The sequence below is a fragment of the Drosophila rhopaloa genome, unplaced genomic scaffold (assembly GCF_018152115.1).
Source record: "Drosophila rhopaloa isolate 14029-0021.01 unplaced genomic scaffold, ASM1815211v1 contig_3, whole genome shotgun sequence".
Lineage (NCBI taxonomy): Eukaryota > Metazoa > Arthropoda > Insecta > Diptera > Drosophilidae > Drosophila > Drosophila rhopaloa.
This window is the reverse complement of record NW_025335123.1, coordinates 18,068,759-18,092,839: the sequence shown is the minus strand read 5'-3', so window position 1 is coordinate 18,092,839 and position 24,081 is coordinate 18,068,759. Positions and strand designations below refer to the sequence as shown.

At 40.7% G+C, this 24,081-nt stretch overlaps 5 protein-coding genes across 6 annotated transcripts; 2 read left to right on the top strand and 3 right to left on the bottom strand.

Annotated features, from left to right (window-relative positions):
- Positions 1-793: 793 nt before the first annotated feature.
- On the top strand, positions 794-9,829 carry LOC108045259. Its single transcript, XM_017124530.1, has 3 exons — positions 794-1,241; positions 8,558-8,725; positions 8,809-9,829. The coding sequence occupies exons 1-3, from the start codon at positions 1,074-1,076 to the stop codon at positions 9,004-9,006; spliced, it is 534 nt and encodes a 177-aa protein (XP_016980019.1). The 5' UTR covers positions 794-1,073; the 3' UTR covers positions 9,007-9,829.
- Positions 9,797-11,523, bottom strand: LOC108045258 (ADP,ATP carrier protein). The gene is made up of 3 exons (XM_017124528.1): positions 11,045-11,523; positions 10,850-10,977; positions 9,797-10,523 (listed from the first exon to the last, which is right to left on the bottom strand). Exons 1-3 carry the CDS (start codon positions 11,363-11,365, stop codon positions 10,049-10,051), a joined length of 924 nt encoding a protein of 307 aa, XP_016980017.1. The 5' UTR covers positions 11,366-11,523; the 3' UTR covers positions 9,797-10,048.
- Positions 11,524-12,400: 877 nt separating this feature from the next.
- On the bottom strand, positions 12,401-18,406 carry LOC108045250 (ADP,ATP carrier protein). Of its 2 annotated transcripts, none has more exons than XM_017124517.1 (4): positions 18,288-18,406; positions 13,715-14,015; positions 13,510-13,637; positions 12,401-13,442 (listed from the first exon to the last, which is right to left on the bottom strand). In XM_017124517.1, the coding sequence occupies exons 2-4, from the start codon at positions 14,009-14,011 to the stop codon at positions 12,968-12,970; spliced, it is 900 nt and encodes a 299-aa protein (XP_016980006.1). In that variant the 5' UTR covers positions 14,012-14,015; positions 18,288-18,406; the 3' UTR covers positions 12,401-12,967. The 2 variants fall into 2 exon arrangements, with proteins under 2 accessions (XP_016980006.1, XP_016980007.1); XM_017124518.1 differs by lacking the exon at positions 18,288-18,406 and adding an exon at positions 15,654-15,777.
- An 858-nt stretch (positions 18,407-19,264) lies between these two features.
- LOC108045240 (putative peptidyl-prolyl cis-trans isomerase dodo) lies at positions 19,265-20,566 on the top strand. Its single transcript, XM_017124498.2, has 3 exons — positions 19,265-19,422; positions 19,531-19,878; positions 20,382-20,566. The coding sequence occupies exons 1-3, from the start codon at positions 19,365-19,367 to the stop codon at positions 20,489-20,491; spliced, it is 516 nt and encodes a 171-aa protein (XP_016979987.1). The 5' UTR covers positions 19,265-19,364; the 3' UTR covers positions 20,492-20,566.
- On the bottom strand, positions 20,553-24,021 carry LOC108045238 (protein penguin). The gene is made up of 5 exons (XM_017124495.2): positions 23,369-24,021; positions 22,268-22,970; positions 21,796-22,198; positions 21,128-21,648; positions 20,553-20,801 (listed from the first exon to the last, which is right to left on the bottom strand). The coding sequence occupies exons 1-5, from the start codon at positions 23,896-23,898 to the stop codon at positions 20,616-20,618; spliced, it is 2,343 nt and encodes a 780-aa protein (XP_016979984.1). The 5' UTR covers positions 23,899-24,021; the 3' UTR covers positions 20,553-20,615.
- Between the last annotated feature and the right edge of the window lie 60 nt (positions 24,022-24,081).

Below are 24,081 nucleotides of genomic sequence, written 5' to 3'. Positions count from 1 at the left end.
ATTGCAGTTAACACTGGACCAGATTGCTATTTTTAAAAACTGTTCTTTTAAACAGCTCGATTACACAGCTCGGCGACACTAAAATTTGAAATTCGGTTGGGATTTCCGTATGATTTACACCCAAATTAGAGTTGATTAGAAAAAAGGAGTGTTTTTTTTTAAATGAACTTTTTCCATATTTAATTCACACTGTAAAATAGCATTATAAATCAATAAGTCATATATTTTTCAATTATGAAATGCAATTCTAACTAATTTATGTTCAACAAGCTATTTAATTATTTTTATGCGTATTTTAAAAGTAAAACATTTGTTGCTTAGAAATTTGTCTAAAAGTATGCAATAATAATATAATATTTTGTAGTGCGGAAGTCCTATGACTTCATTCCGGAAAACCGACTTCCTTTTTGGCTTGCTGCAAACTGTTAGAAACCTTTTTAAGTAAACTTAAAATTATATTTATTTCTGTGGGAGCTCCTTATACAAAAAAGGGAACCAAACTTTTTTTCGTTTTATTTCTCCCATAAAAAACAGCAACCTGGCCCATTGTGCAGTATTTAAGAATCAGCGGCGGCGCAGGCGCAGCAAACTAGTTTGCCCGCTGGGGGGGCGATGGGCGGTGGGCTGTGGCTTGGCGCAGGGGCGTCGTCAAAGGGCGCGCGCAACTAACTAACTGGCTAACTAACCAACTGGCCGAGTGGGAGAGCGGGTGAGAGCGAGAGTGAGCGGCGCTCGATTTAGTTAACCGTTAGCCTGCAGCGGCCGCAAGGCAGCGGCGCAGCCAGCGGTTCGCAGTTCAGTCGACAAGCGACCGCCGTGGACAAAACAACGCAGCAATCGCATCGCGATATTGCCTTACTACCAGATATATACATATATATGTACACACACTTTATATTTTAAAATCAGAAGCGCGCGAGGGCGTCATACAGATATAAATATATAGATATAGATATAGCCGCCGATCGACCAGTGGTTATTTTTTGCCTTATTTTTTTGTGACAATCGCGACAAGTGTTTAAAAATAGTTGCCCAGCTAAACTCCCCCGCCAACCACCAAAAGCAGCAACAATATGGTCGAGACCGTGGTCAACATCGAACGCACAACAACAACAACGACGAACGGTCCGCCCGGTGGGGCAAACCCGGCCGTCGGAAGCAATGGCGGTTTCGGAAGCGCCATCCGCCTCAACATCGACTATTTCCGCACCACCCCGGGAATTATCAAAATTGTTGAGTTTGTGAGTACACTTTAAGCTAAGAAATATTCTCAAAATGTTGTGCACAGAAAAAAAAAAATTAAATATAAATATTATTTTGATTGAAAGCTCGGGATTTTATATTATATTTCGTCTGCTAACTTAATTTTATAATTTGGAGCAATAGCTTTCAATAACTTTAGGAAATAAATGGTTAAGAAAAAAGTAGCGAACACTGTTATCGTCACAAATTGAATGGTTTTATCTATAGGTTTCGTTTCCCCACCATTCTTTATTGAGATATCTTGGGACTTAAGAAATCCAAGAGTCCCTCGATGTGTACTCAATTATAGAAATATATCAACAAGTGTGTATACGCACATATAGGTATGTCAGGATCTCATTAGACTTAAGGCGGATAAGATAGGGGGAAGACAGCTTGTGGGAACTGCAAACATGTGAGCCCAGGGCCATGTGGTCAATGGCGCCCCTTTTCAAACCACCTACCACTCGGTTCTTCCCTGCCCCTGCAGAAATTCTGGTCAATAGTTGAATTTAACAGACGAAATACTCCATTTGGCCTGGAATTTGAAGCACTGAGTTTTCCCACAGCCGCAATGGGCACAAATGAAGTCGTGTGGGCGCTGCATTTACGCCAACACAAGTTACTCGCACTCGCACTTACAAGTGGGGGTACACAGAAAAAAATATTCATAGAAACAAAATTGTTAAATGAACTCTAAACTTTCAAACTTTCGTTTGTTATTACTTGTGTATAATATAAGGAACTCATTTAATACTTATACCTTCAAACAGCCTATAGTTTATTTTTAAGATAACTCTTATGAAATTTAAACTATAGGTTTTTAATTCGTGTGTACTTCTGTCTTAGCTGCGTGTGTCACTTGCTCAGTTGTAGAAAGTTTTAAGGTATCCCCGCCCTATAATATACAATATTCCTATGCTTTATACCATATCTACCTCATTAAGCATTCTGTATTGAGCCAAGGTCAAAGGATACAGGCGCCGACAACTGTTGGGGCCGCACATGAAAAATGCATTATTAACTGTTCGTCAGTTGTTATACAAAATCAATAGTGAATATAATTGGGGGGAGGAATACTGTGGGGTGGTGAGGTGGCGAAATTGCTGATATGATTACCATCGCAATAAACTGTCGGCTATAAAGTGCTATTTATTGATTTTCTGCCCCGACAAACAGCGATTATCATAAACGAGCGATGGAGTTGATATTTCTGCAGTTACTCAAAGGGCTTTCTTAGAAATCCCATTCATTTGGCAACAACGAAACTAACTACTTATGCATTGATGTCATAAATGGCCATTCATTTTTTGGTTTCCTTTGTGTCTGTCAATAGGATTTTTGTGGAAACTAATCTTATCGGCCACCTTTGGCGATAGTCAGCTGATAGTCCCAGCGCAACCAAAATGTGTAAAAGTGCGCCACTTAACTTTGCCACAAAAACAGGGCCATATATGCACCTGCTTGGTTCCCAACTGAAATAGAGAGGCCTTAACCCTCTAAATAAATAATTCAATAGTCCAATTATCAAATTGGCGTTTAACTCATTAAACTATTAATTATTTTTAGAACCTATGTGAAATTGAAACTTGTTTTGAATATTAATTATTGAATGTGCATACAAACCAAATACTCACAATTCTTTTTTCCAATGTAGAACACATTTTAAAAAAGGGCGGCCTTACAATAAATCATAATACATTTTTTTAGTTTAAAAGAACTTGATAAACAGTATTGTATGCAAATAATACTTATGTATGTATATGTTGCAAAGCACTTGAAGTGCTAATTACCCTGCAGTTAGGGTTTAAAACGGGTTAACTGACCGTGACTCATGTTGCACAATTTTGCGGATAGTTGGAGTACTGGCTAATCGGATGTTACTCATACGCCCCGTTATCCGAAAGAGGTGGGCGATAATGAGCCGACCACCTGTTCGAGTGGAGAAGAATACGGGGGAAGGCAGATTCGGAAGCCATCGTCGTGATAAGGCAATTGATGCCTGACACCTGACTGCCGACTGCTAATTTGCCCCTGCCCATTACTCATCCGCCCCATAGTCCAATATCGACAAAACCCCCGAAAGTATTACACTTCCAGGAGTTGTAATCAAATTCGGCCTATCTTATCGTGCGCTGCCCTGGAAATTAGCATTTTGGACCCTGAAATGCCCCAACTTATAAGTAGATCGGGCATACATACATACATATTTTATGTATATGTTTATGCATTCCATGGCCAAGTATGATCTATATACACATACAAAGTATATGCAAATCGGAACAAGCACGATTTATTATTAAGTTTTGTTGGTCGCGGTGCCTGCCTTTGAGAATTTTTTATAATAGCAATTACGTAAGATATTTTGGAAGCTGCCAATTCGTATAGAATACACAACATTGTTTGGCATCATTGTCGTGGATTTTAATTTGAATGTTCTCGCCAAAAGCGGAAATTATGACACACATTCGGTGTCATTCAAGAAATTTTAACCACCAGAAAGTAAAGTTGCCTTAGACAGTTGCTGCTGTTTGTTTTTGGATTGGAGAATGCGATCGATCGTTACGGCATCCATTCGTATATGGGCATATAGGTACAGTGCGACCCATATACGTAAGCCGATTGGTTTTTTCTGATAGCAAAACTCTGAAAGACGTAGGAGTATATTATCAATAAATATACGTTTAAGAATTAAGGTAGCTATGTTTATCTATTTGGGTCAGTTGTCTAGGTCACACAATATTTATACATATTTATCATTAATTTTTCTGACTATTGGATAATTTTCAAGATAGTTTCCATATTTAATTATTTTTGATAAAAGAAATGGAGTTGTGGTTATTAATTATAATTATTTTCTCTTCATATGTAGCTAACTACGTCATAATAGTTTTACAGCTTCGAAACGTACTGTACTAAGTGCAAAAAGCTATGCAAATTGTGTATTTGTGTTATATTGTGTATTTGTGTATATTTAAGGTAATTGACGCTGACTAAGTGCACTGCGCTGAGAAAAGTGAGCTCATCTTTTAAGCTTCGTCTTGGCCCGGTTAACAAATTGTTAACGAATAAAATGGAAAAAAAGGGGCCAAATATATAGAGCCTTATTTATTATATGATTTTGCTAAACATATCATGTGATTATTTGCCACTTGGCCACTCAACTTTGCGTGTATCTATCTTGAACAAGCATTGCTATCTGTATTGTTTATCCCAAGCACAGAACAAATATTTACATCGATGGCATATTTTTATACCCTTGCAGAGGGTATTATAATTTTGGTCAAAAGTGTGCAACGCAGTGAAGGAGACATCTCCGACCCTATAAAGTATATATATTCTTGATCAGGATCACCTCCTGAGTTGATATAGCCATGTCCGTCTGTCCGTCTGTCCGTCTGTCCGTCTGTCTGTCCGTCTGTCCGTCTGTCTGTTTCTACGCAAACTAGTCTCTCAGTTTTAAAGCTATCGGATTGAAACTTTGCACACACCCTTCTTTCCTTTGCACGCAGTATATAAGTCGGAACGGCCGGGATCGGCCGACTATATCCTATAGCTGCCATATAACTGATTGATCGGAAATGCCATAACTTTCGTGTTTGTAAAGTTAGGAAGTTGGGATTTTCTATGGGTTTTATATTTGGCCAATCAATCCGACCTACCAAATTTCATAAGGATCGGCCGACTATATCCTATAGCTGCCATATAACTGATTGATCGGAAATGCCATAACTTTGGTGTTTGTAAAGTTAGAAAGTTGGGATTTTCTGTGGGTTTTATATTTGGCCAATCAATCCGACCTACCAAATTTCATAAGGATCGGCCGACTATATCCTATAGCTGCCATATAACTGATTGATCGGAAATGCCATAACTTTGGTGTTTGTAAAGTTAGAAAGTTGGGATTTTCTATGGGTTTTATATTTGGCCAATCAATCCGACCCACCAAATTTCATAAGGATCGGCCGACTATATCCTATAGCTGCCATATAACTGATTGATCGGAAATGCCATAACTTTGGTGTTTGTTAAGTTAGGAAGTTGGGATTTTCTATGGATTTTATTTTTGGCCAATCAATCCGACCTACCAAATTTCATAAGGATCGGCCGACTATATCCTATAGCTGCCATATAACTGATTGATCGGAAATGCCATAACTTTGGTGTTTGTAAAGTTAGGAATTTGGGATTTTTTGTGGGTGTTATATTTGGCCAATCAATCCGACCTACCAAATTTCATAAGAATCGGCGGACTATATCCTATAGCTACCATATAACTGAACGATTGGAAATGCCATAACTTTGTTGTTGTTAAAGCTAGGAAGTTCGGATTTTTTATGAGTATTAAGAATGCATCATATGAATAATTTTGGAGAATATAATTTACAGAGTATTCTGCAAGGGTATATCAACTTCGGCTCCGCCCGAAGTTAGCTTTCCTTTCTTGTTAATTTTAAAATTAACCTGATAGAAAACACGAAGGTGCGTTGACCCGCCTTTGACCTTTCTATGAGATAACTAGAGTTTATCTACTGCTACAAGATAAAAACTATAAAGGTATGAAAAAAATATTAAAAAACAAATTTATTGTATGTGAATATGCCTTAGGTACCATGTTTTTTTATTTCTTTAATATTAAGTCCAAATTGATCTTGTGTTTCTGGCTTTTGGATTTGCTGTGGCTTCCATTGAACTTCACAAACAACAGACAATGCTACACCGAAAAAAATTAACCCAGAGAAGGAAACTATTGATACATGAATTCCAAACTAAAAAATAACTCTGGAAATAAAACTACAAAGTACATACATTGTATTAGTTTTGAATCCAATCGTATAACTTTATAATGTCAACAGTTTAATTTTAAGACAATGCTTCCAAAACTATGTGCTATTTTTTTTTGAGTGTTGGGACCCAGACCGTATAATCGGAGGCCAAGAACTATATCCAATTTCAGTGGCGTTTCGCGTCATTGACTGCGCAGAAAAAGTACATACACAATTATGCTGGAACCGTGATCGATATACTTTGATGCATTCGGTCTCTACGCACTGTTTAATGCTCCACAAGGCAAATTGCTATTACTATACACATGTATGTATGTATATGGCCATAGTGTGTACTAAACCGCAGTTCTTATTCTTTTTAGCCATTTGTCTTGGCCGTTGGAGCGTTACGAAATACATAAACTCGGTATATATTATCGTGCACACATAATCTACATATAAAAGCTGTGACCAACAGACCCCGCCAGTAAAACATATATTTACGCCCATGTATATGCAGATCTAGTCGTTAAATATATACACACAAGTACAAATAAAAAAAAAGCGTCCATAAATTATGTTTAGAGATGATAAAATTCGTATAATTCCCTGACAGATCTCTTTCTCTTATTTTTGAAAAGTGACGCAAATTTGTGGGGCAGTGCGAACCTGAAACAAACAAGCAAACAAAAACATGAAGAACACCATTCAAAAAGTGCTCACTGTTGTCGCTGGGAATGCGAATGCGAATGCAATCCAAGATCAACAAATCGCTGACGGTTCAATCAACCTTTGATTCGCTGCTGCTGTTAGTAAATTGTTGCCAGATAGATGGCAAAAAACAAAGGAGACGGCAAAAGCAACAGACACAACATGTCGCTATCAACAGGTCGCTTTTGGCCCGGCTACCAACTTTCAGCTTTCACTTTTCGTGTACCTTTTGTTTTAGCCAAAACCAAAACCAAATGTTGAAGTCGACTGCGCACACCTGCTTGTTTTCATTTGCTTTTTTTTTGTGCTTATTTGTTTTTCTTTTTTTTTTTGTCGCCAAAAGCTTATTGCTTTTTAATTGCCCAAACAACCACGTCATCTGAGCTTCACTCGCAGGAGAATGTGTGTCATCACAGCCTGTCATCCAGTCTTATGTTCTAAAGGTACTTAACCAACCAAATCAATTTTGATAAGGTTCTGACAATTTACTTAAAGATAGTTGAGTCATCAAAAATATCGGACAAACATAACAAGACCGGTCAAAGAGTTGGACTGGGAAGTTCGTTAAACATTTTTTATCACTTTTCTGCACAGTCATTTTTTGAAAATTTGGAAACCACAATAATTTTGAGGTATGGCACTTCGAAATCGGATGTCTGTAAGAAAAGTTATGAGCTTAGAAGTGCAGGTTTTGGACACTTTTCTGCAAACCCATTTTTCGGAAATTTGGAAAGGGTAAGTCATTAAAAATGACTAAATATCGACTCAAAAAAAAAAAATGTAACTAAAAACACAGATTTTTAGGGAATCAAACCACGATGATTTTGAAGTATGCCACTTTGAAATCGGATGTCTGTAAGAAAAGTTATGAGCCTAGAAGTGCAGATTTTGGCCACTTTTCCCCAAACCCATTTTTCGAAAATTTGGAAAGGGGTGACATCATTAAAAATGACGAAATATCGACCAAAAAAAAAAAAAAAAACTGAAAACACAGATTTTTAGGGAATCAAACCACGATCATTTAGAGGTATGCCACTTTGAAATCGAATGTCTATAAGAAAAGTTATGAGCTTAGAAGTGCAGATTTTGGACACTTTTCTGCAAACCCATTTTTCGGAAATTTGGAAAGGAAAATCGGCCAAAAAAAAAAAAAACAAAAAATAAGCATCGATTAACCTTTATAATTGAATTCGTAAATTAACGCTATCATATGTAAGGATTTACAGCTTCTTCGATCCCATTAGAAAAAGAAAAACCCTTGCCAAAATAAATATGTGCAGAAAAAATCTTGGAATTCACGGCAGAAAAAAACATTCGCTTTTCAGAACAGCCATTTCGTTCATAGTGTGAATTCAATTAAAGGTGACATCACAGCATGCTTACTTCATATAAAATGTGACCTTGAAGAGGCGCCCGTCAATTGGAGATCACGATCTGGGCGAGCACTGATGAAAAATATAATTAAAAGAGAAAAAGAAGGAATTACACTTTAATTTCCTTATTGTTCTTGTTTCGATTCATTATTTGGTGGTCATTAAATTTAACATGAAGGTGATTTTTCATATTTCTAAAAATGTTAAACAAGCCTAATCTTCGTATAATTCTCTTCGTAATACAAAGCTTACGAAATCCTTTTATTTTTTTTTGTTTTAATGGGCGTAGTTTGTATTATTAATATGCACTAACATTGATATATATATGCAAAAGTTTTTCATTCTTAATTTTGGCAATGCAATGAGAAAGTTATAGCCTTTTAAACAATTCTGGCAATAGTCAAATCTAAATCGCTCTGGCCTTTCTACTCACGAATGTCTCCTTTATCCTCTTTATATCCACAGGTGCTGGGCATTATCTGCATGGCCCTGGCCTCTCCGCCCCTGACCTCGGCCACCTCGTTCTTCATGTTTGTGATCGTGCTCTCGTTCATCATCACCATTCTGCTGATTGCCGCCTACTTCTTGGGCATTCGCGAGGCCCTCAATTTGAACATCAACTGGATATTTGCTGTAAGTGGACATAGCATATCAGTATAGGATATAGGATATATATAAGTAAAGTACTAAATACCATACCACTTCCTCACAAACAGGAGCTGATCACCACCGCCGTGCTGACGCTGCTGTACTTCATCGGATCCATCGTCCAGCTGGCCAGGTGGTCGGATGTTATTGGCAAGGGTGCCGGCTCTAATACGGCTGCCGGAGCTATCGGACTATTCAACTTTGTGGCCTACGCGGCGGGCGCAGTCTTCCTGTTCTTCGCCCACAGGTCCGGGGCCACCCACTAAGTCCGGCGAACTCAAGGCTGGATCTTAGCGTAGAATAATATCTAATTGTTTACAGAATAAGTGCAGTTTGCTTACTTGTAATTTCGCCTCTTATTTTTTGTCAACGTATTATTGTTTTTGTTGTTAATTTATGCGAGGACATATGCAAATCGACACGGCATGTGCGGTCAGCTCAATGGAAAGCCAAGCCTTTCTCGACTTGATGAGTTCTTAATGTTATTTTAATGCCTAACTAACATTTAAGTTAAAACCCACCCGCACAAGAACACATCTATGTCTAAGACTAGGGTGGGCGCTCCAAAGAAATTGAAAATATTTATAGATGTCGGTGAAATAGTTATTGTATACGTCTTAATTTTAAAAGTATAATGAGTAATACTTATTTAGCTCAAAAAAAAAATGTGGAACTAACAGTCCCACAAATATTTTTCGGAAAATATAATTAGTCTTTAAAAATATTTCAGCCCTACAATGGTTTGTATTTATTTTCTTCTAACTTTTTTAATGCAATTATTTTGGTTTGTTATAATATCTTTGTTCCAATACTCCGACAAAAAAAAATCACACTTTAAACACGCTTAAAATTATTGTTAATTCAGGTTAAGAAAAAACAATTTATATCGTTAAACGAAAGTGCTAGCCAGCTAGGAGAAAGGAAAACAATTGTAGTAAACTTGAGAAAATCTTAGTTAAAAGCGGCCCACCCTAGTCAATACACACATGCACCTAAAAACAAAAGAAAGAAAAACAACCACGCGACGAAAAAAAAACAAAGAGCGCGCAACAAAGATTTAAGTTCAATAAATTATTTGTATTTTCTCAACCACTGTGAACACAAAATGAGAAGAAGAGGGGCAGCAATGCCACCACCTACCATCAAATCATTTTAATTTATTGGGGTCCTAATCCTTTGCTATAAAGGGGTGAAACCGGTGTGTTGACGGTGGGTTCTGCCGGTGGGGCGCTCTCGTGGTGTGCTATGTGGTGCGCCTGATGCAGATGGCCACCAAGCGGGCGCACCACAAACGGCCGGAAAACGGGGCTAAAGATACTTCTTCATCTCGTCGTAGATGGCGAGAACTAAGGCACCGCCGGTGCCGCGAATAATGTTCGATAGGGCGCCCTTAAAGAAGGCACCGATGCCCTCCTGCTTGGCAATCACCATCCAGCAGTGGGCCGTGTTCTTGTAGATCATCTCGGACTTCTTCAGGCCGGACTGCATCATCATGCGACGGCGCACGGTGTCGAAGGGATAGGACGCAATGCCGGCCACGGTGGTGACCACCTGGGCAATCGCCCAGCTCACATAGAAGGGCGTGCTCTTCGGATTCGGCAAGAAGTCGCGGCACGTGTCGTAGAAGCCGAAGTAGGCGGCCCGGTAGATGACGATGCCCTGCACCGAAACTATGAAGCCGCGGTACAGGCCAATGGGGCCGTCACTCTTGATCACCTTCATCAGACAGTCGATCAGGCCGTTGAACTCCCGATTGCCGCCCTTACCCACGTCGGCGGCCAAGCTGTTGAAAAGAGATGACAAAGGATCAGTACAAAAATAAATAATCAGGAAATTCATTTTAAAAAAAATTACATGAATAACTGTATATTGATAAAGCATTAAAATGATTTATCAAGAGGTTAGTCACATAAGAATAAATAATATTAATGATGCTTTTCAAACTAATTTAATTTTGGCAATTAAGTCCCAGGTTTTCATTTCAAGCTCAGGGATTAAAGTTAATTTTGTGTCCTAAAATATTATATTTCTTGAGTAGAAATCAAAAAGAGTATACCATCCTAATTAATTAAATTAACAAGTTAAAAGATGAACGCCTCTGTAACTCACCGGGTTCGGGCAAAATCAAGGGGATAAACGAAACACAAGGAAGTGGCACCTGCTGCACCGCCAGAGGCCAAGTTTCCTGCAAAATGGCGCCAAAACTGCTTATGCTTGTCTACGCCGCCGAGAAAGACCTGTAAGGAAGGATATTAAGGACATATTTTGACAAAAGAGCGCTCCTCTTTCGCCGTTGAAACTAACCGACTTGTACACATCCTTAAAGGCGAAGTTCAGGGCCTGGGTGGGAAAGTAACGTATCACGTTGGCCAAGTTGCCGCGCCAGAAGGACGAGAATCCCTGCTCTTTGGGAATGCGAACGAAGCAGTCGATGATGCCCTTGTAGCGCTGATCCGCCGCTATCTGCTTGGACACCTCCTGCACCTGCAGGATCAGCTTCACCCGCTCGATGGGCGCCACAGCAGTCTTGGCAATCGCCGCCGAAACGCCGCCCATCATGAAGTCCGTGAGGAATCCCTTCAGGTCCTTGCTATGACCGCCACCGCCACCGCCTTCATCACCCATTTTGGATTTATGGTTTTCTTTAGTTTAAAACAATTCAGTTTAGTATCAAAGTTGGAAGGTAAAAAGACTAAAACGACTTCTACTTTTTCACAATTTATAATTTTGATTCAGCAGCGAACGAGATCTGAACTGACAAAGACTGACGAAGTTCTGAGCCCGTTTGAACTGAAAACATACGAAAGCGTTGGCTTGGCCAACTTAGTTTTCAAATTTTTCATTATCCACTTGTATTCCCATCGAACGTTACTGTGTAAAAGGGAATCGGGAATACCAGTCGAAGAAAGTCCCTCGATAATGAAAAGTGAGTCAAGACTATTTAGTTGAGATTTCAAGAAACTGTGACTAATTTGCTGTATAACACAACGAACAATTTGAAAAAAAAATGCACTCGCTGATAAATTAAAGAAATATACTTCATAAACCTACCAAATTTGTCAATAATTCTTGAAGATTATGAAAAACGACCACCATAAATTTCTTATTGTAAAGGCTAGCTTTCGTTATAAATTATTTCAAAGTGAAATTTATATAAATTTGGAATTGTGCCGTGGGCAACTTTCTCTTTTGTTTGCACATTTAACTAAAATTTGTATTATTCTAGTCTGGTTCAAAAAGTATTCGAGAACTATAATATAATAGCAACATAGAACATTGCCTTTGGTTTTTAAAAATTTATTGTATATTTGTTTTAAATAAAAGGTTTTGTAAAAAGATGCACTCCTAAGATTCGTATTACCCTAGCATCAGTAGGATTAATACACAAAGGTGAGCTTTTAGGCTCGCCCTAATGACTCTGTGAAGCATTTAAACCATTTTGAACGTCAGAACGGCATATATATTTGTATTAAGCAAAAATACAATGTAAGTATGCTACTATAAATTCTTAAATTAAAAAACCGCAAAGATCCCTTAGTAACATAAGCCAACGATCATCATCCCATATAATATTCTTTAAATCACGTAGAACGAAACACACATTAATTTTTGCAATTTAATCCATTGACACACGGCGCAGAAAGAAAACACACTACATTGTACTATTTTTTCAATTTTTATATATTTTTAAACCAACCGAGGTTGAGTTTGTTTGTCGTGTCGGAGGCTAAAGAATCTACAGGTCTTCGGTCGATTCTTTGCATCTTATCGATAACACTGATTTGGCTGGGGAGATGTGGCGCGACCCAGCAGCATGATGGGATATAGTAAATAGCCTAACCCAAACTTAACAATACTAATCAATATCGTCGCTATGTTCGTTCGTCTTTCAGTGTAGTGGGTATCGCATGAGCTGAGTCGTCTCCTCGTCTCCTAGCATTGCTGTTGTATTGTTGTTCTATTGACTCTGGCCATCGTTCCGTAAATTAGTTCCCAGTTATTATAACTAATATAATTTCATAATTATATCAGGGGGAGGGAGGAAGGAAGGGTTCTTATTGCTTGCCGTTGTTCTTGGTAAGAGGTGTTGGTTGCAGATCAAACTTTGCTGTTGCTTTAGCTGTTCTCTTTCAGTTATCTAACATAATTAGCTGGTAGTGTTTAGTTTTCTGTTTGTTTGTTGTATGTTGTTGTATTTTGCTGATTTGAATAATTTAATAATTTAATTTACAAGACCTTCTTGATCTCATCGTACAACACAAGCACGAAAGCGCCGCCAGTGCCTCTGAGAACGTTGGAGAAGGCGCCCTTGAAGAAGGCACCAGTGCCCTCCTGCTTGGCGATGGTGCCCCAGCAGTGCAGTGTGTTCTTGTAGATGATCTCGGTGGCCTTGCGACCCGACTGCATCATCATGCGACGACGCACGGTATCGAAGGGATAGGACACGATGCCAGCGACGGTTGTCACAACCTGGGCGATGGCCCAGCTGATGTAGATGGGTGTGTTCTTGGGGTCGGGCAGCATACCGCGGGCGGTATCGTAGAAGCCGAAGTAGGCGGCACGGTAGATGATGATGCCCTGCACGGACACTCCGAAGCCGCGGTACAGTCCAACGATGCCGTCGCTCTTGAAGATCTTGGTCAAGCAGTTGCCCAGACCGGTGAATTCACGCTGGCCACCCTTGCCAGTATCAGCAGCCAAGCTGTTGGTTAGAGGGAAAGATTTTCGTTATTTTCCTTACAATTTTTCGTTTCACTTTTCTAACTTACCGAGTACGGGCAAAGTCCAAGGGGTAGACAAAGCACAGAGAGGTAGCACCAGCGGCACCACCGGAGGCCAAGTTGCCGGCGAAGTAGCGCCAGAACTGGGTGTTCTTGTCAACACCTCCCAGGAAGACCTACAGCGTTATAGGCACAGGGCGTTAGTTTTTGGGTCCAATTTTGCAACAGCTCCCAGTCGAGTTAAACGACTCACCTGCTTGTACTTGTCCTTGAAGGCAAAGTTCAGAGCCTGGGTCGGGAAGTATCTGATGACGTTGGCCAAGTTACCGCGCCAGAATGACGAGAATCCCTGCTCCTTTGGAATGCGGATAAAGCAATCAACCATACCCTTGTACTGCTTGTCGGCACTGATTTGTTTCGAGATGTGCTGAACCTGCAGGAGCAGTTTCACACGCTCAATGGGGGCGACGGCGGTCTTTGAGACGGCTGCGGAGATGCCTCCGGCAGCGAAGTCCTTGACGAATCCAACAGCATCGAAATCCTTGCCCATTTTGCTGTAAACACATCGCGCAATTGCCCGAAACTCTCATTAGTCTCGCTCGTCTCATTAGCCGTCGTTGGATGATGACTGATACTGATACCGATGATGGTACTTCTGTGATGGTTATGGATGACGATATCCCAATGGCATGCAGGTGGTGCTTGATATACGGATGGGAGGCAGGAGGAGCCGCTCCCCATGCGTTGCATAATGTTACGGTTTACGTTTACGGTATGTATGGTGGATGTACGATTCACTTTCTTTACACAGGTGCAGAAGGCACAATAGAAGAATAGCCCAAAGCCAAATGAAAATGTGAAAATATTCAATGTTCTAAATGATATTTGGAGATGCGATACACAAACCGAAACCAAAAAACATGCACTTTTTTGGATCAACACTAATCGATTAAATGAAATGAGGGGTTAAAAATAAAAAGGTTTTAGCGACAAATGAAAAATTAAATAACGCGAAAATGTTAAACATGCAGTAGAATGTGTTAGTGTAAATGAAAATCAAAACTTAAGGTTAAAGTTAGTTTATTGTATATTTGATGATTTATGGGGACTCAGCATTTTGGTTACAACAAATAAACATGTATAAATGATTATAATGGTATGAGTGTATGAGCAGTCGCCGGCAAAACTGGTTTTGCGGAAAAAAAACTGAACATTGGCCGGTTAAATTTGCCACGTGGTTTAAATCGAGCTAAATAAATGAATAATTGTAGAATATTCGAATTTAGTTCTAACCAGTTTGCAGCTAAAAACTAAGGAGTTGAGTTAACTTTACGGTCGGGATTATGTGTGTTACGTGGCATAAATTGTTTATCCAATTTATTTTATATAAAATTGCATAAATCATATGCAGTTCTAGTTCAATAAAACAGCCTTTTACTGGTTTTCATTGAGTAATGTTTGAGATTGCATAATTGCCACACCACACAAAAAAATTTAAATAAGAGAATAGAAAAAGTTCAATGGAAAAGCCAGTATATGGGCATTGTCGTGGGTGTGAGCAAGATGGCTATAGAGGCCACACTTTTTTGGCAGCTGGCATTCGCCATTGAAGCGTGTTTCGTTAATTTTAGAATTTTTCAAGAGCAGCCCCACTCTTCTAGAGCCGTGTGTGTTTCAATAAAATTTAGCGAAATTAAATTAGCATTCTATTGACAAAGGTTTATGTAACACACAGGCTAAAAGAGAGCGTTTCTCTTCGACATAAATTCTCTTCCAAAACAACCGTTATCTAATCGGGTTAAACTTTTGATTAACTGGAAGAGAGCGAAGCTTTTGGCCAAGAGAGAGAACGTGTGATGTAATAGCCATAGCCCCAGCTGGAAAAATTCTACAGTTGCACGTGGAAAGCTTCCACCGAAGGCTGAGTAGTAGTATCCAATCCAGGGTTAAGTTTATTCTTAATTCATTGTTATTGATTGCATAAGAATGAAAGGCAGCACCACACACCACGAAAAAAAATCATTCAAGTTCAACTTATTGTTTTACATAACCAGGCAAATTATTTTCATTGCTCTAGTTTGATTAAGGTTGGTTTGGAAAAAAAAATATCACTTTTGTTTGAATGAGATGCATGCATATGCATTTGCAGTTGTAACTTCAATTGATTTTCAATTTGTTTTCGCCATACGTACTATTTGTATGAGTTTTATATCACAGCACAAAACCGAAAAAAAATTATCCTTATTCCCTTGGAAGTCAGAAGTCTGCACCGGACGGCAACTGAATTGCTTGTGAATGTTCTGTTCGCCAAAATCAGCCACCTAGCCTGTGCTGCCTCTGCCTGCGTCGGCGACGGCATCGACGTTGACGTCGTTGTCAAGTTCAGCAACAGTTGAGCGAGGGCGAGAGAGAGCTCTCACTGAGTGTGCGAAATGCTGAGAGCTCCATCTAGCGGTTGGCAACAGCAACAGCACGTGTGCGAGCGAGAGAGAGCAAGAGGGGCGGGGGCAGAGAAAGAGCGATAGATCGGCTCTTATCAGTTGCTAAGAATTCAATGCCGTTTTTGTTGCATAAGAGGAAGTGTTGTACGAATGAGTACAAACTCATTGTAAAGCACTTTTTGTTTCATTTTGCCATGCCCGAAAATGCATATATGGCCAATTGTTTTTCATTTGCCCCTTTCGAGGTTTTCGGAGGCGCTTTCGAAATGCTTGCCAAAAAAGAAAACACGCACAAGATTTTACATTTGGCAAAGAGCCGACAAGTCAGCTGCGTAGCAGAGTTGCCGATTCCACTACTTATTAGTCAGATTTGGTTTAGTCAAATGTACAATTCTTTAAAGCGCATGGCCAATCGAATCTTAAACTGGAAATCAATTTTTCACATACTTTTTAATCACTGTATACTTGGACAGTAAACAGTTAATAAATATTTTACAATTATAAGAATGTGTATTGTTAAAAAGATCTCAATCCAAATGTCTATGCTGCTAAGCGATGAAAAAATTGTGTAATAATGTTAGAAATTATATATAACTTGGTTCACAACATTTGTTCTTTACAAGACTGAAGAGGGCATTTCTATTTAAAACAAAAACATTTCGAGTTGACACAAAAACACTAGCCCACAAGGCAGGGTAGCGATTACAATATTTGAAGAACTCTTATTGTTTTTTTTTACGAGTAAAATCGTTTAATTTATTTTAAAGCTACATATTTTTGAATGTAGCTATTTTTAAGCTATTTTTAACCTTTAGCTTAGTTGTAAAAGATAGCATGGGCAACACTGTTAGCATGTGACTTAGCTTTCTGACGTCTGTCCACCGCTCTCTCATTCTCTTTATTCTCCTCTCCCCATCACTTTCGCGCACGCGGAAGAAGGGCGGCGCTCAAAAAAAAAAGTGCGTGAAGCGATTAGATAAACACCGCTGCTAATACAGTTATTTATATAACTGTCTGCGACGCTTTTTCAAGGTCCCCCGCTATCGCAAAAAATTACATAAAAAACAATGAGAGCGGCCCCTGACGGCTGCCCATAAACAAAAAAAGATTGAACCAAAAGTGCAGCGGAGTTGGTGTAAAAGCCAAAAGCGGCCAAGTTTATCCTGCTCACTTTTTGTTCAGTCTGCAAATCAGATTTCTAAGACTAAACAAAAAAAGGGGAGTACAATAAACAAGATGCTTGAAAATCAAGCTGAAAAAATCCGCTGAGACGCGAGAAATGTGATTTGGCAGGGAGATGTAATATTAAACACTAATCACTAATCAGTGCAAAATGGCGCTAAAAGGCCACACAAAGGGGCAAAATAAACATAAAATCACATGAATAGTAGACACAGTTCAAAGTTTGACGTCAGAAGGGGTTAAGTCGCCCAAAGGAAAAAAAAAGTGACGGAACTGTGGAGAAAACCTGATTTGGATTCGCGGGTTTTTTGCAAGAACTTTTTACCTTTAAGAAAAGAAGAAAGCAGGTCAGAAGAGAAAGGGGTAAAAAGAGAAATGGTTACATTTTCTCTTAAAAAAACGGAACATTAACATTCACACACTCACTCTCACACAAACACAGCTAAGCACTTGCACGCGCCGCTGGTGTCTGGGATGGGAGTGAGCGAGAGGGCGCTTCTGGCACATGGAATTTATTCTCCAATGTATTCGTGAGTGTGACTGGGCAGTAGAATAGTCAATTTTTACACTTTTCACTAATAAATCGCCTGCAAATAGTTTGCAATATGCAAATGCAAGTCAATTGGCATAATTTTAGTCGGAAAATACCCGCAGCTGATGTGCAAATTTTTCGTTCAGACATGCCGGCCTGCCAACTTTTTGCCAATTGCATAAGTTGGCAGTTCCAGCGTGGTTGCAAAAAAAAATATGAAGAAAAAATGGGGGACAAATTATCCAGCGTGGCTTTATTAATTTTTCCTTGGGCGTTTCAGATTTACTTTAATTAACAGGGATCAGAGACTTGAGAAGGCCGTTTATATGCCCAGTTTATTACGTGTTTCATTTAAGGCAAACACCGTTTCGGCACAATTACTTTGGCTGGTTATGTAAGCACTTTTCGGCTTTTTTTTATACCTTTCAAGGAAGTTATTTTCAGTGCAGTCAAACCAAGGCTGATTATAATACATAAAAAATTAGTTAAACCACCACCGACACAATAAAAAAATTAGCACATTACATAACTACAGAATCTAGCGCAAGGTGACGTGAAACAAAAAAATCAATGGCAGAATTACGGGGCACACCATGCACTTATTCCCCGTCTTTTTTTTAAGTAGTTGGGGGCTCGAAAAGATGATAATTATGTATAAAATAGCACAATACCTTCAGTTGTTAACTTCTCACAAAAGTCACAGAATAAAAACTTCTTTTGCAGAATCAGACGAAGCCGCGTGCTCACTTGGCGAATGAAATTCGTGAAGTGATGATGTGACCGTGGAACAGTCGGGAAAAGATACCGTCTCGATTTCTTTTACAATTTAAAATTTTTAAGTATATACCACAAAACATTGTTTTCGATATTAAGGGCATTCATTTAAACGAACATCCTGCAAACAAAATTCACCGGCTAAGTCTAGTACTCATACCGACCAAATCTGTTCGTCAGCTATGAGAGGGAGCGAGAGGCAAACGTCTTACGAACCCTTTTTTTACCCCGGTACTCAGATCCCCCATTTTTCACATCGGTACTCAAATCGACGAAAAAATACCAGAAAATTGTATTGCACTGCCAGACGTTTACCCAAAGTTCATTTCAGATGGTTGGCAGCGCGATGTAATCTGAGTACGAGGATGAAAAAGAGGCCTGGCGATGAAAAAACAACTATTAAATTTAAAATGTGTTGTTTTTTAATATTCTTGTTTACCGGAAGACTCGTCTTGCCAAGGTACTTGGAAATATTCTTCAAGGGCACTTTCCTGCAGATATGTTTTTGAATTTGAGCTGCTTTTCAACCAACCCAGCTGGGCGTAGCACACTCAATTCTAGTGAACTCTCAAAAATGATGTCACACTGAAAAGATTAAAGTTTTTTCGCTGGCGAACTTGTTTCTTGATCTGAGTATTAGGCATTAAGAATTTCGTACAGAAAATATACTTTATTTATAAAACGGGGCCACTCAAAGCAAGTGTTCTTTGGCCAATTTCTGCTTTTAAATATACCATTAACGGCCATAAGCTGAAGGCTAGGTATGCCCGTGCATTGTCTATATATATTAAATTTAGAATATACCAGATGATAGTTCATTGAACTGTTAAACCGAATCCGCTCAGCTAACTATCGATAGGCACCTCCATCGCTCGATATACTATCGATAGACCTTGCTCGCGGCGAATGTGCGAATGTGTGACGCGACTTACAAATTTATTTTTACATTTTAAATAAATAAGTTAAAATAAAGTATGCCAGATGCCGAACAATTGCCCGAGGGCTGGGAGAAGCGCACCAGCCGTTCCACAGGTATGGATCGAACGTATAGATGCCCCTTAAAAGTGCCAGGATAGCCGCAATCCGAAATTCAAACAATCCTTAACCGGCATGTTAAAAAATACATATATATTTTTGCAGGCCTAAGCTATTACCTCAATGTGCACACCAAGGAATCGCAGTGGGATCAGCCCACGGAGCCGGCTAAGAAAACCGGAGGAGGAGGATCCGGCGGCGCATCCGCGGCTGGAGGAGATGGCCCCGACGAGGTGCAGTGCCTGCATCTGCTGGTGAAGCATAAGGGCAGCCGGCGACCCAGTTCGTGGCGGGAGGTGAACATCACCCGCACCAAGGAGGAGGCCCAGCTGCTCCTGGAGGTCTACCGCAACAAGATCGTCCAGCAGGAGGCCACCTTCGACGAACTGGCCCGCTCCTATTCCGATTGCAGTTCCGCCAAGAGGGGCGGCGACCTGGGAAAGTTCGGCAGAGGTACGAAAAGGCACATCCTGTAGGCACATTCTGTACGAGCAGCGTTGCTATGGCATGTTCCAAAAGAGCTCAGAATATTGGTTTCTAGGATCTGTGTAGGACCAAAATCAAGGCATTGCCCGTTTAACCAGGTTTTTTGTTGGTCATTCTCTTATCTCTGGAAAGGTAGCATCCTGTCAAGGACTTAGTATAAACGGTATTCCGATAGCTTCTACAAGCTCTGCAGAAGCAGATTCCAAGATATTTCGATTCTAATAAGGTTTCTTAACATCAACTCATATAGCTGCTTGCACGAAAAGATAACTTACACATAACTCCTCACATAGATGCTAATTGCAAATATTAAGCCCTAATCAAAAACAAACTGCACCAAAATATTTAAAAAAAACCGGTTAGTTGGTATAAAATTGTAGCTTAACCGCGAGATAATGCAAAATAGTATGTAGTCCCAGCTATTTGTAGCTTTTTGTAGAACTGTCATTAATTCCACTTCATTATTACAGGTCAGATGCAGCCGTCATTCGAAGAGGCTGCTTTCAAATTGAACGTCGGCCAGCTGTCGGGGATCGTCGACAGCGATTCCGGCTTACACATTATCCTGCGCAAGTCCTAAAGACTCCTCGACCACCGGACCACAGCTCACGTCACTTAACATAAATAAAACGGAATTTACAGCCATTTCAATATAGAATTATGTATTTTAAAATGTTAGGTTTTGTCTAAGCTAAAAAGGGTTTTCATTTTTTAAAGTTCAGTTTGGCGGCCAGCAGCTTGGCCCCGGACGTCTTCTGGGCCACGAGTGTCTGGGTAAGGCTCTTCTCCGCCGCGAAGACCTTCTTGCAGTCGTCCAGCAGCGAGGGACTCTCCTCCACCAGCTTCAACAGGACGAAACAGGCCCGGTTAACGCCAAGCCAGACTTTGAGCTGGAAAAATGATATCGTAAAGACAATTAGGACCAGGATGAATTGGGTTACTTCGGTATCTTAAGCATAGAAAACTACTTATTTATGAAATTATTAATATCAACAAATTTTAAATTAGGAATACTCAATTTATTTAAAACCCATAATTAAGCACTGATCAATTTAGCATACATACGATGCGTTCCTAATAATAGTAACGTTACCATGTCTTCGAAAAAATAAACATTACTTCAACGCAATTTGGAAGAATAATATAATAATCTATTTTGTTACTAAACTAATTAAATAGATTTGAAGAAATAAACATCTAAAATGCAGGTACTTACCACATCGGTGGTCAAGTTTTGCAGGAGCTGTTGGCTGAACGGCGTACCCTCACGTTTTCCATCGTTCTTGAGGATCTTCTTCAATACAATGTGCATGCCGGCCTCCTCGATTCCAGTGACCAATGGCGCCGCCGGCTCCTCTTCCTTCGCCTTTGCCTTTTTGGCTTTCTTCAGCTTGGGTTCTTCATCTTCATCTTCCTCCTCCTTCTCCTTCTTGTCATCGTCCTCCGCATCCTCATCTTCATCTTCATCTTCCTCCTCCTTCTCCTTCTTGTCATCGTCTTGCGCATCCTCATCTTCATCTTCATCCTCATCTTCATCCTCTTCGCCACTGCTACTTTCGGCGTTTAGCAGTTTCCTACGCTGTTTGGTGGCCTCGGCTATGATGGCCTCCACATCGTTGTGGGGCTTCTTCTTATCCTGTGGGAGCGGACCGGCGGCATCGGCTGAAATGCGCCAATCAGGCTGGGCGATCACTTGGGCGAGGGCAGTTACCGCCTTCTCATAGGATTCGCCTTGAACTGAAAGGCAGGAAAGTACAGGATTTTAACATAAAGTGATAATAAATTTAATCATACAAAAAAATCAAAGTAAACAAAACCCAAAACAGGTTGACTTAAAGATATATATATTTGTATATTTGATTGGTATTTGATTAGTGCACTCACTGTGATTCAAAATGTCGGAGGTGACGAGGCCGATGTGGCTATTGGACAGCCAGAAGGCTGCCTCCTCGGCGATGGCCTGTGCAATCGGCGCCTCGATTTGCTCGAAGATCTCCTTGCGGCGCAGCTCCTTTTCCTTTTTGCCGAATGCCAGGCCCTCGTCCACCACTCGAATGAACTCCGGATGGAAGCAGGTGGTGTCGCCGGGAGCCACCAGCCATTGCACCACTCGTCGGCCGTACTGGTTGCCTACCAGCGTTTTCAGGTCGCCGTGCAAGTGGTCATAGATGGCCTTCTTGGTGGCCTTGGTGTCGTCCAATGCGTTCAGCAGCGAGATGAGGAACACATGTCCGTGCTCGTGGGTGGCGATCTTAAGCAGGTGCTCCTTGATGTTCTTGATAATAGCCTGCAGGGATGTTAAAAACATATATAACATTGCATTCTATTTACCATCTGGGATATACTGTTCACTTACTCTGCGGTTCTTGGGCGTGGACTTGTAGAAGCATATGACACCCGCCTCGCTGCCCTCTTTGGTGGACAGCATGTGAGGCACCAGGGCCGCAAATGCCGTGACCGTCTCCTCCAGCTTTTCCTCATCCTCGTCGCAGGCGCGCAGGTATTCCAACATGACGGCGTGGACCAGCGAACTGTCCACCAGCTGTTTGTTGGCTACATGATCCAGATTCGCTTTTACCGAGCCCAGAATGGAGGCCTTCATGTTGGTAGCCTCCTTGTAGGTGTCGCTAAGCGTCTTCACACTCGAATCCTTAGATTTTCGGTATAGATCGCCATAGAACTCCTGGCGCATGTTAATGCGCTGTTGGGGCGTGGCACTCTGGTACATTGTGTCCAGCAATCCACTGGCGATGCTATGTCCGGCCAAACGGACTATATGTCCGTACAGACTGTCCACAAGCTTTGATTTGGTAGCTGGTGCACCGTATTTGAGCATCCGCTGGACGCAGAACTGAGCGTACTTCGACTGGCACATCTCCACGATGAAGGGCAGTAGCTGATCGGAAATCTCGGCTCGCAGAGCTGGTGAGGCGTACTTCAGCATGCACTGCAGCACGCGGGCGGTGTCGTGAGCCTTCACCACCTTCGAGATGGTGTCGCCCACGTTGAGCACTTTGTATATCTGCTCCACCAGCTTGTCCTTGTTCTCTGTTCGGCGGCTGCATGATAAACATAAAATTGAGTTATTAAAATGATGGAAATACATAGCAGTAAGTACATATAAACCATTGCCAAGGCTATCTACCGATATGAAAAACCTTAGGAAGTAGATGTGGCAGTTTTGAAGCTTTATGGCTTAAAACGTTTACAACGGTAGGTAATATATAAGTCGACTATGTCATACATCTCTTGTTATTTTAAAAAACTAAAAGAGGTATAGGAATGCTATTTTGATTCAATGATAATTTAGAAGTACAAATATGATTGGTCTAAAGTAGAGAACACTATTTTATAGCTGACTTCAAAATATCTGGAAAAGTTCCAAGACTTGATTTTAAAGTTCTGACTCCTAAGGCTTGTACCATAGCTAAGCCCCGTGGTTTTTGGGGAACCTCACCATCGCAGCTTTTCGTAGATCTGTTTGGCCTCCTTGGTGATCTCGTAGGTGTCCTTGGAGCTCTTGCGCTTTAGCTTGAGGTCCTTCTTCTCCTGTTTGAACTTGTTCCAGTCCTGTTTCTCGCCCTCCGCCGGCGCCTGTGGCTGTGTCTGTGGTTTTCCCCGGAACTTGTTGCCCTCGGCGAACTTGTTGCCACCGCCTGCTCCTCCGGATTTATCGAACTTCTTGAAGCCGCCGGTTCCGGGCTTGTCGAACTTCTTAAAGCCTCCACCTCCAGGCTTGTCGAACTTCTTAAAGCCGCCACCTCCAGGCTTGTCGAACTTCTTAAAGCCGCCACCTCCAGGCTTATCGAACTTTTTCCCTGGACCTCCGGCAGATTTGTCGAATTTCCTGGCGCCTCCTGCTCCACCAGGATTGAATTTCTGTCCATTGGCGGGCTTGCCTGGCGATTTGTTACCTTTGAAGGCCGGCGGCGGCTTGTCGCCCGTTTTGCCCTCCTTGCCAGTTCCCTTTGGCTCCAAACTGACCATGTTTTCTTAATTTATTTCGAAACTTAAACTAACTATTAGCAAATGTTTTGCTAAGTTTTTTGAAATGCCCTACACGTGCTGTTGACTTAAAGTGACCAGAGCGTTTAAATATACCGTAAGTTAGTTAACATGTTTTTTAACTCAAACTGTAAATAAAGGTATATATATATTTGGGCCAATAGT

Coding starts and splice junctions, on each gene's coding strand:
- LOC108045259 (XM_017124530.1), top strand. CDS start 1,074: ATGGTCGAGACCGTGGTCAACATCGAACGCACAACAACAACAACGACG. Junction 1,242..8,557: donor TTATCAAAATTGTTGAGTTT/GTGAGTACACTT, acceptor TTATATCCACAG/GTGCTGGGCATTATCTGCAT. Junction 8,726..8,808: donor ACATCAACTGGATATTTGCT/GTAAGTGGACAT, acceptor CCTCACAAACAG/GAGCTGATCACCACCGCCGT.
- LOC108045238 (XM_017124495.2), bottom strand. CDS start 23,898: ATGGTCAGTTTGGAGCCAAAGGGAACTGGCAAGGAGGGCAAAACGGGC. Junction 22,199..22,267: donor CCACGCCCAAGAACCGCAGA/GTAAGTGAACAG, acceptor ACATCCCTGCAG/GCTATTATCAAGAACATCAA. Junction 21,649..21,795: donor CTCCGACATTTTGAATCACA/GTGAGTGCACTA, acceptor CCTGCCTTTCAG/TTCAAGGCGAATCCTATGAG.
- LOC108045240 (XM_017124498.2), top strand. CDS start 19,365: ATGCCAGATGCCGAACAATTGCCCGAGGGCTGGGAGAAGCGCACCAGC. Junction 19,423..19,530: donor GCGCACCAGCCGTTCCACAG/GTATGGATCGAA, acceptor ATATTTTTGCAG/GCCTAAGCTATTACCTCAAT. Junction 19,879..20,381: donor CCTGGGAAAGTTCGGCAGAG/GTACGAAAAGGC, acceptor TCATTATTACAG/GTCAGATGCAGCCGTCATTC.
- LOC108045258 (XM_017124528.1), bottom strand. CDS start 11,365: ATGGGTGATGAAGGCGGTGGCGGTGGCGGTCATAGCAAGGACCTGAAG. Junction 10,978..11,044: donor TTAAGGATGTGTACAAGTCG/GTTAGTTTCAAC, acceptor CCTTCCTTACAG/GTCTTTCTCGGCGGCGTAGA. Junction 10,524..10,849: donor CTTGATTTTGCCCGAACCCG/GTGAGTTACAGA, acceptor TCTTTTCAACAG/CTTGGCCGCCGACGTGGGTA.
- LOC108045250 (XM_017124517.1), bottom strand. CDS start 14,011: ATGGGCAAGGATTTCGATGCTGTTGGATTCGTCAAGGACTTCGCTGCC. Junction 13,638..13,714: donor TCAAGGACAAGTACAAGCAG/GTGAGTCGTTTA, acceptor ATAACGCTGTAG/GTCTTCCTGGGAGGTGTTGA. Junction 13,443..13,509: donor TTGGACTTTGCCCGTACTCG/GTAAGTTAGAAA, acceptor TCTAACCAACAG/CTTGGCTGCTGATACTGGCA.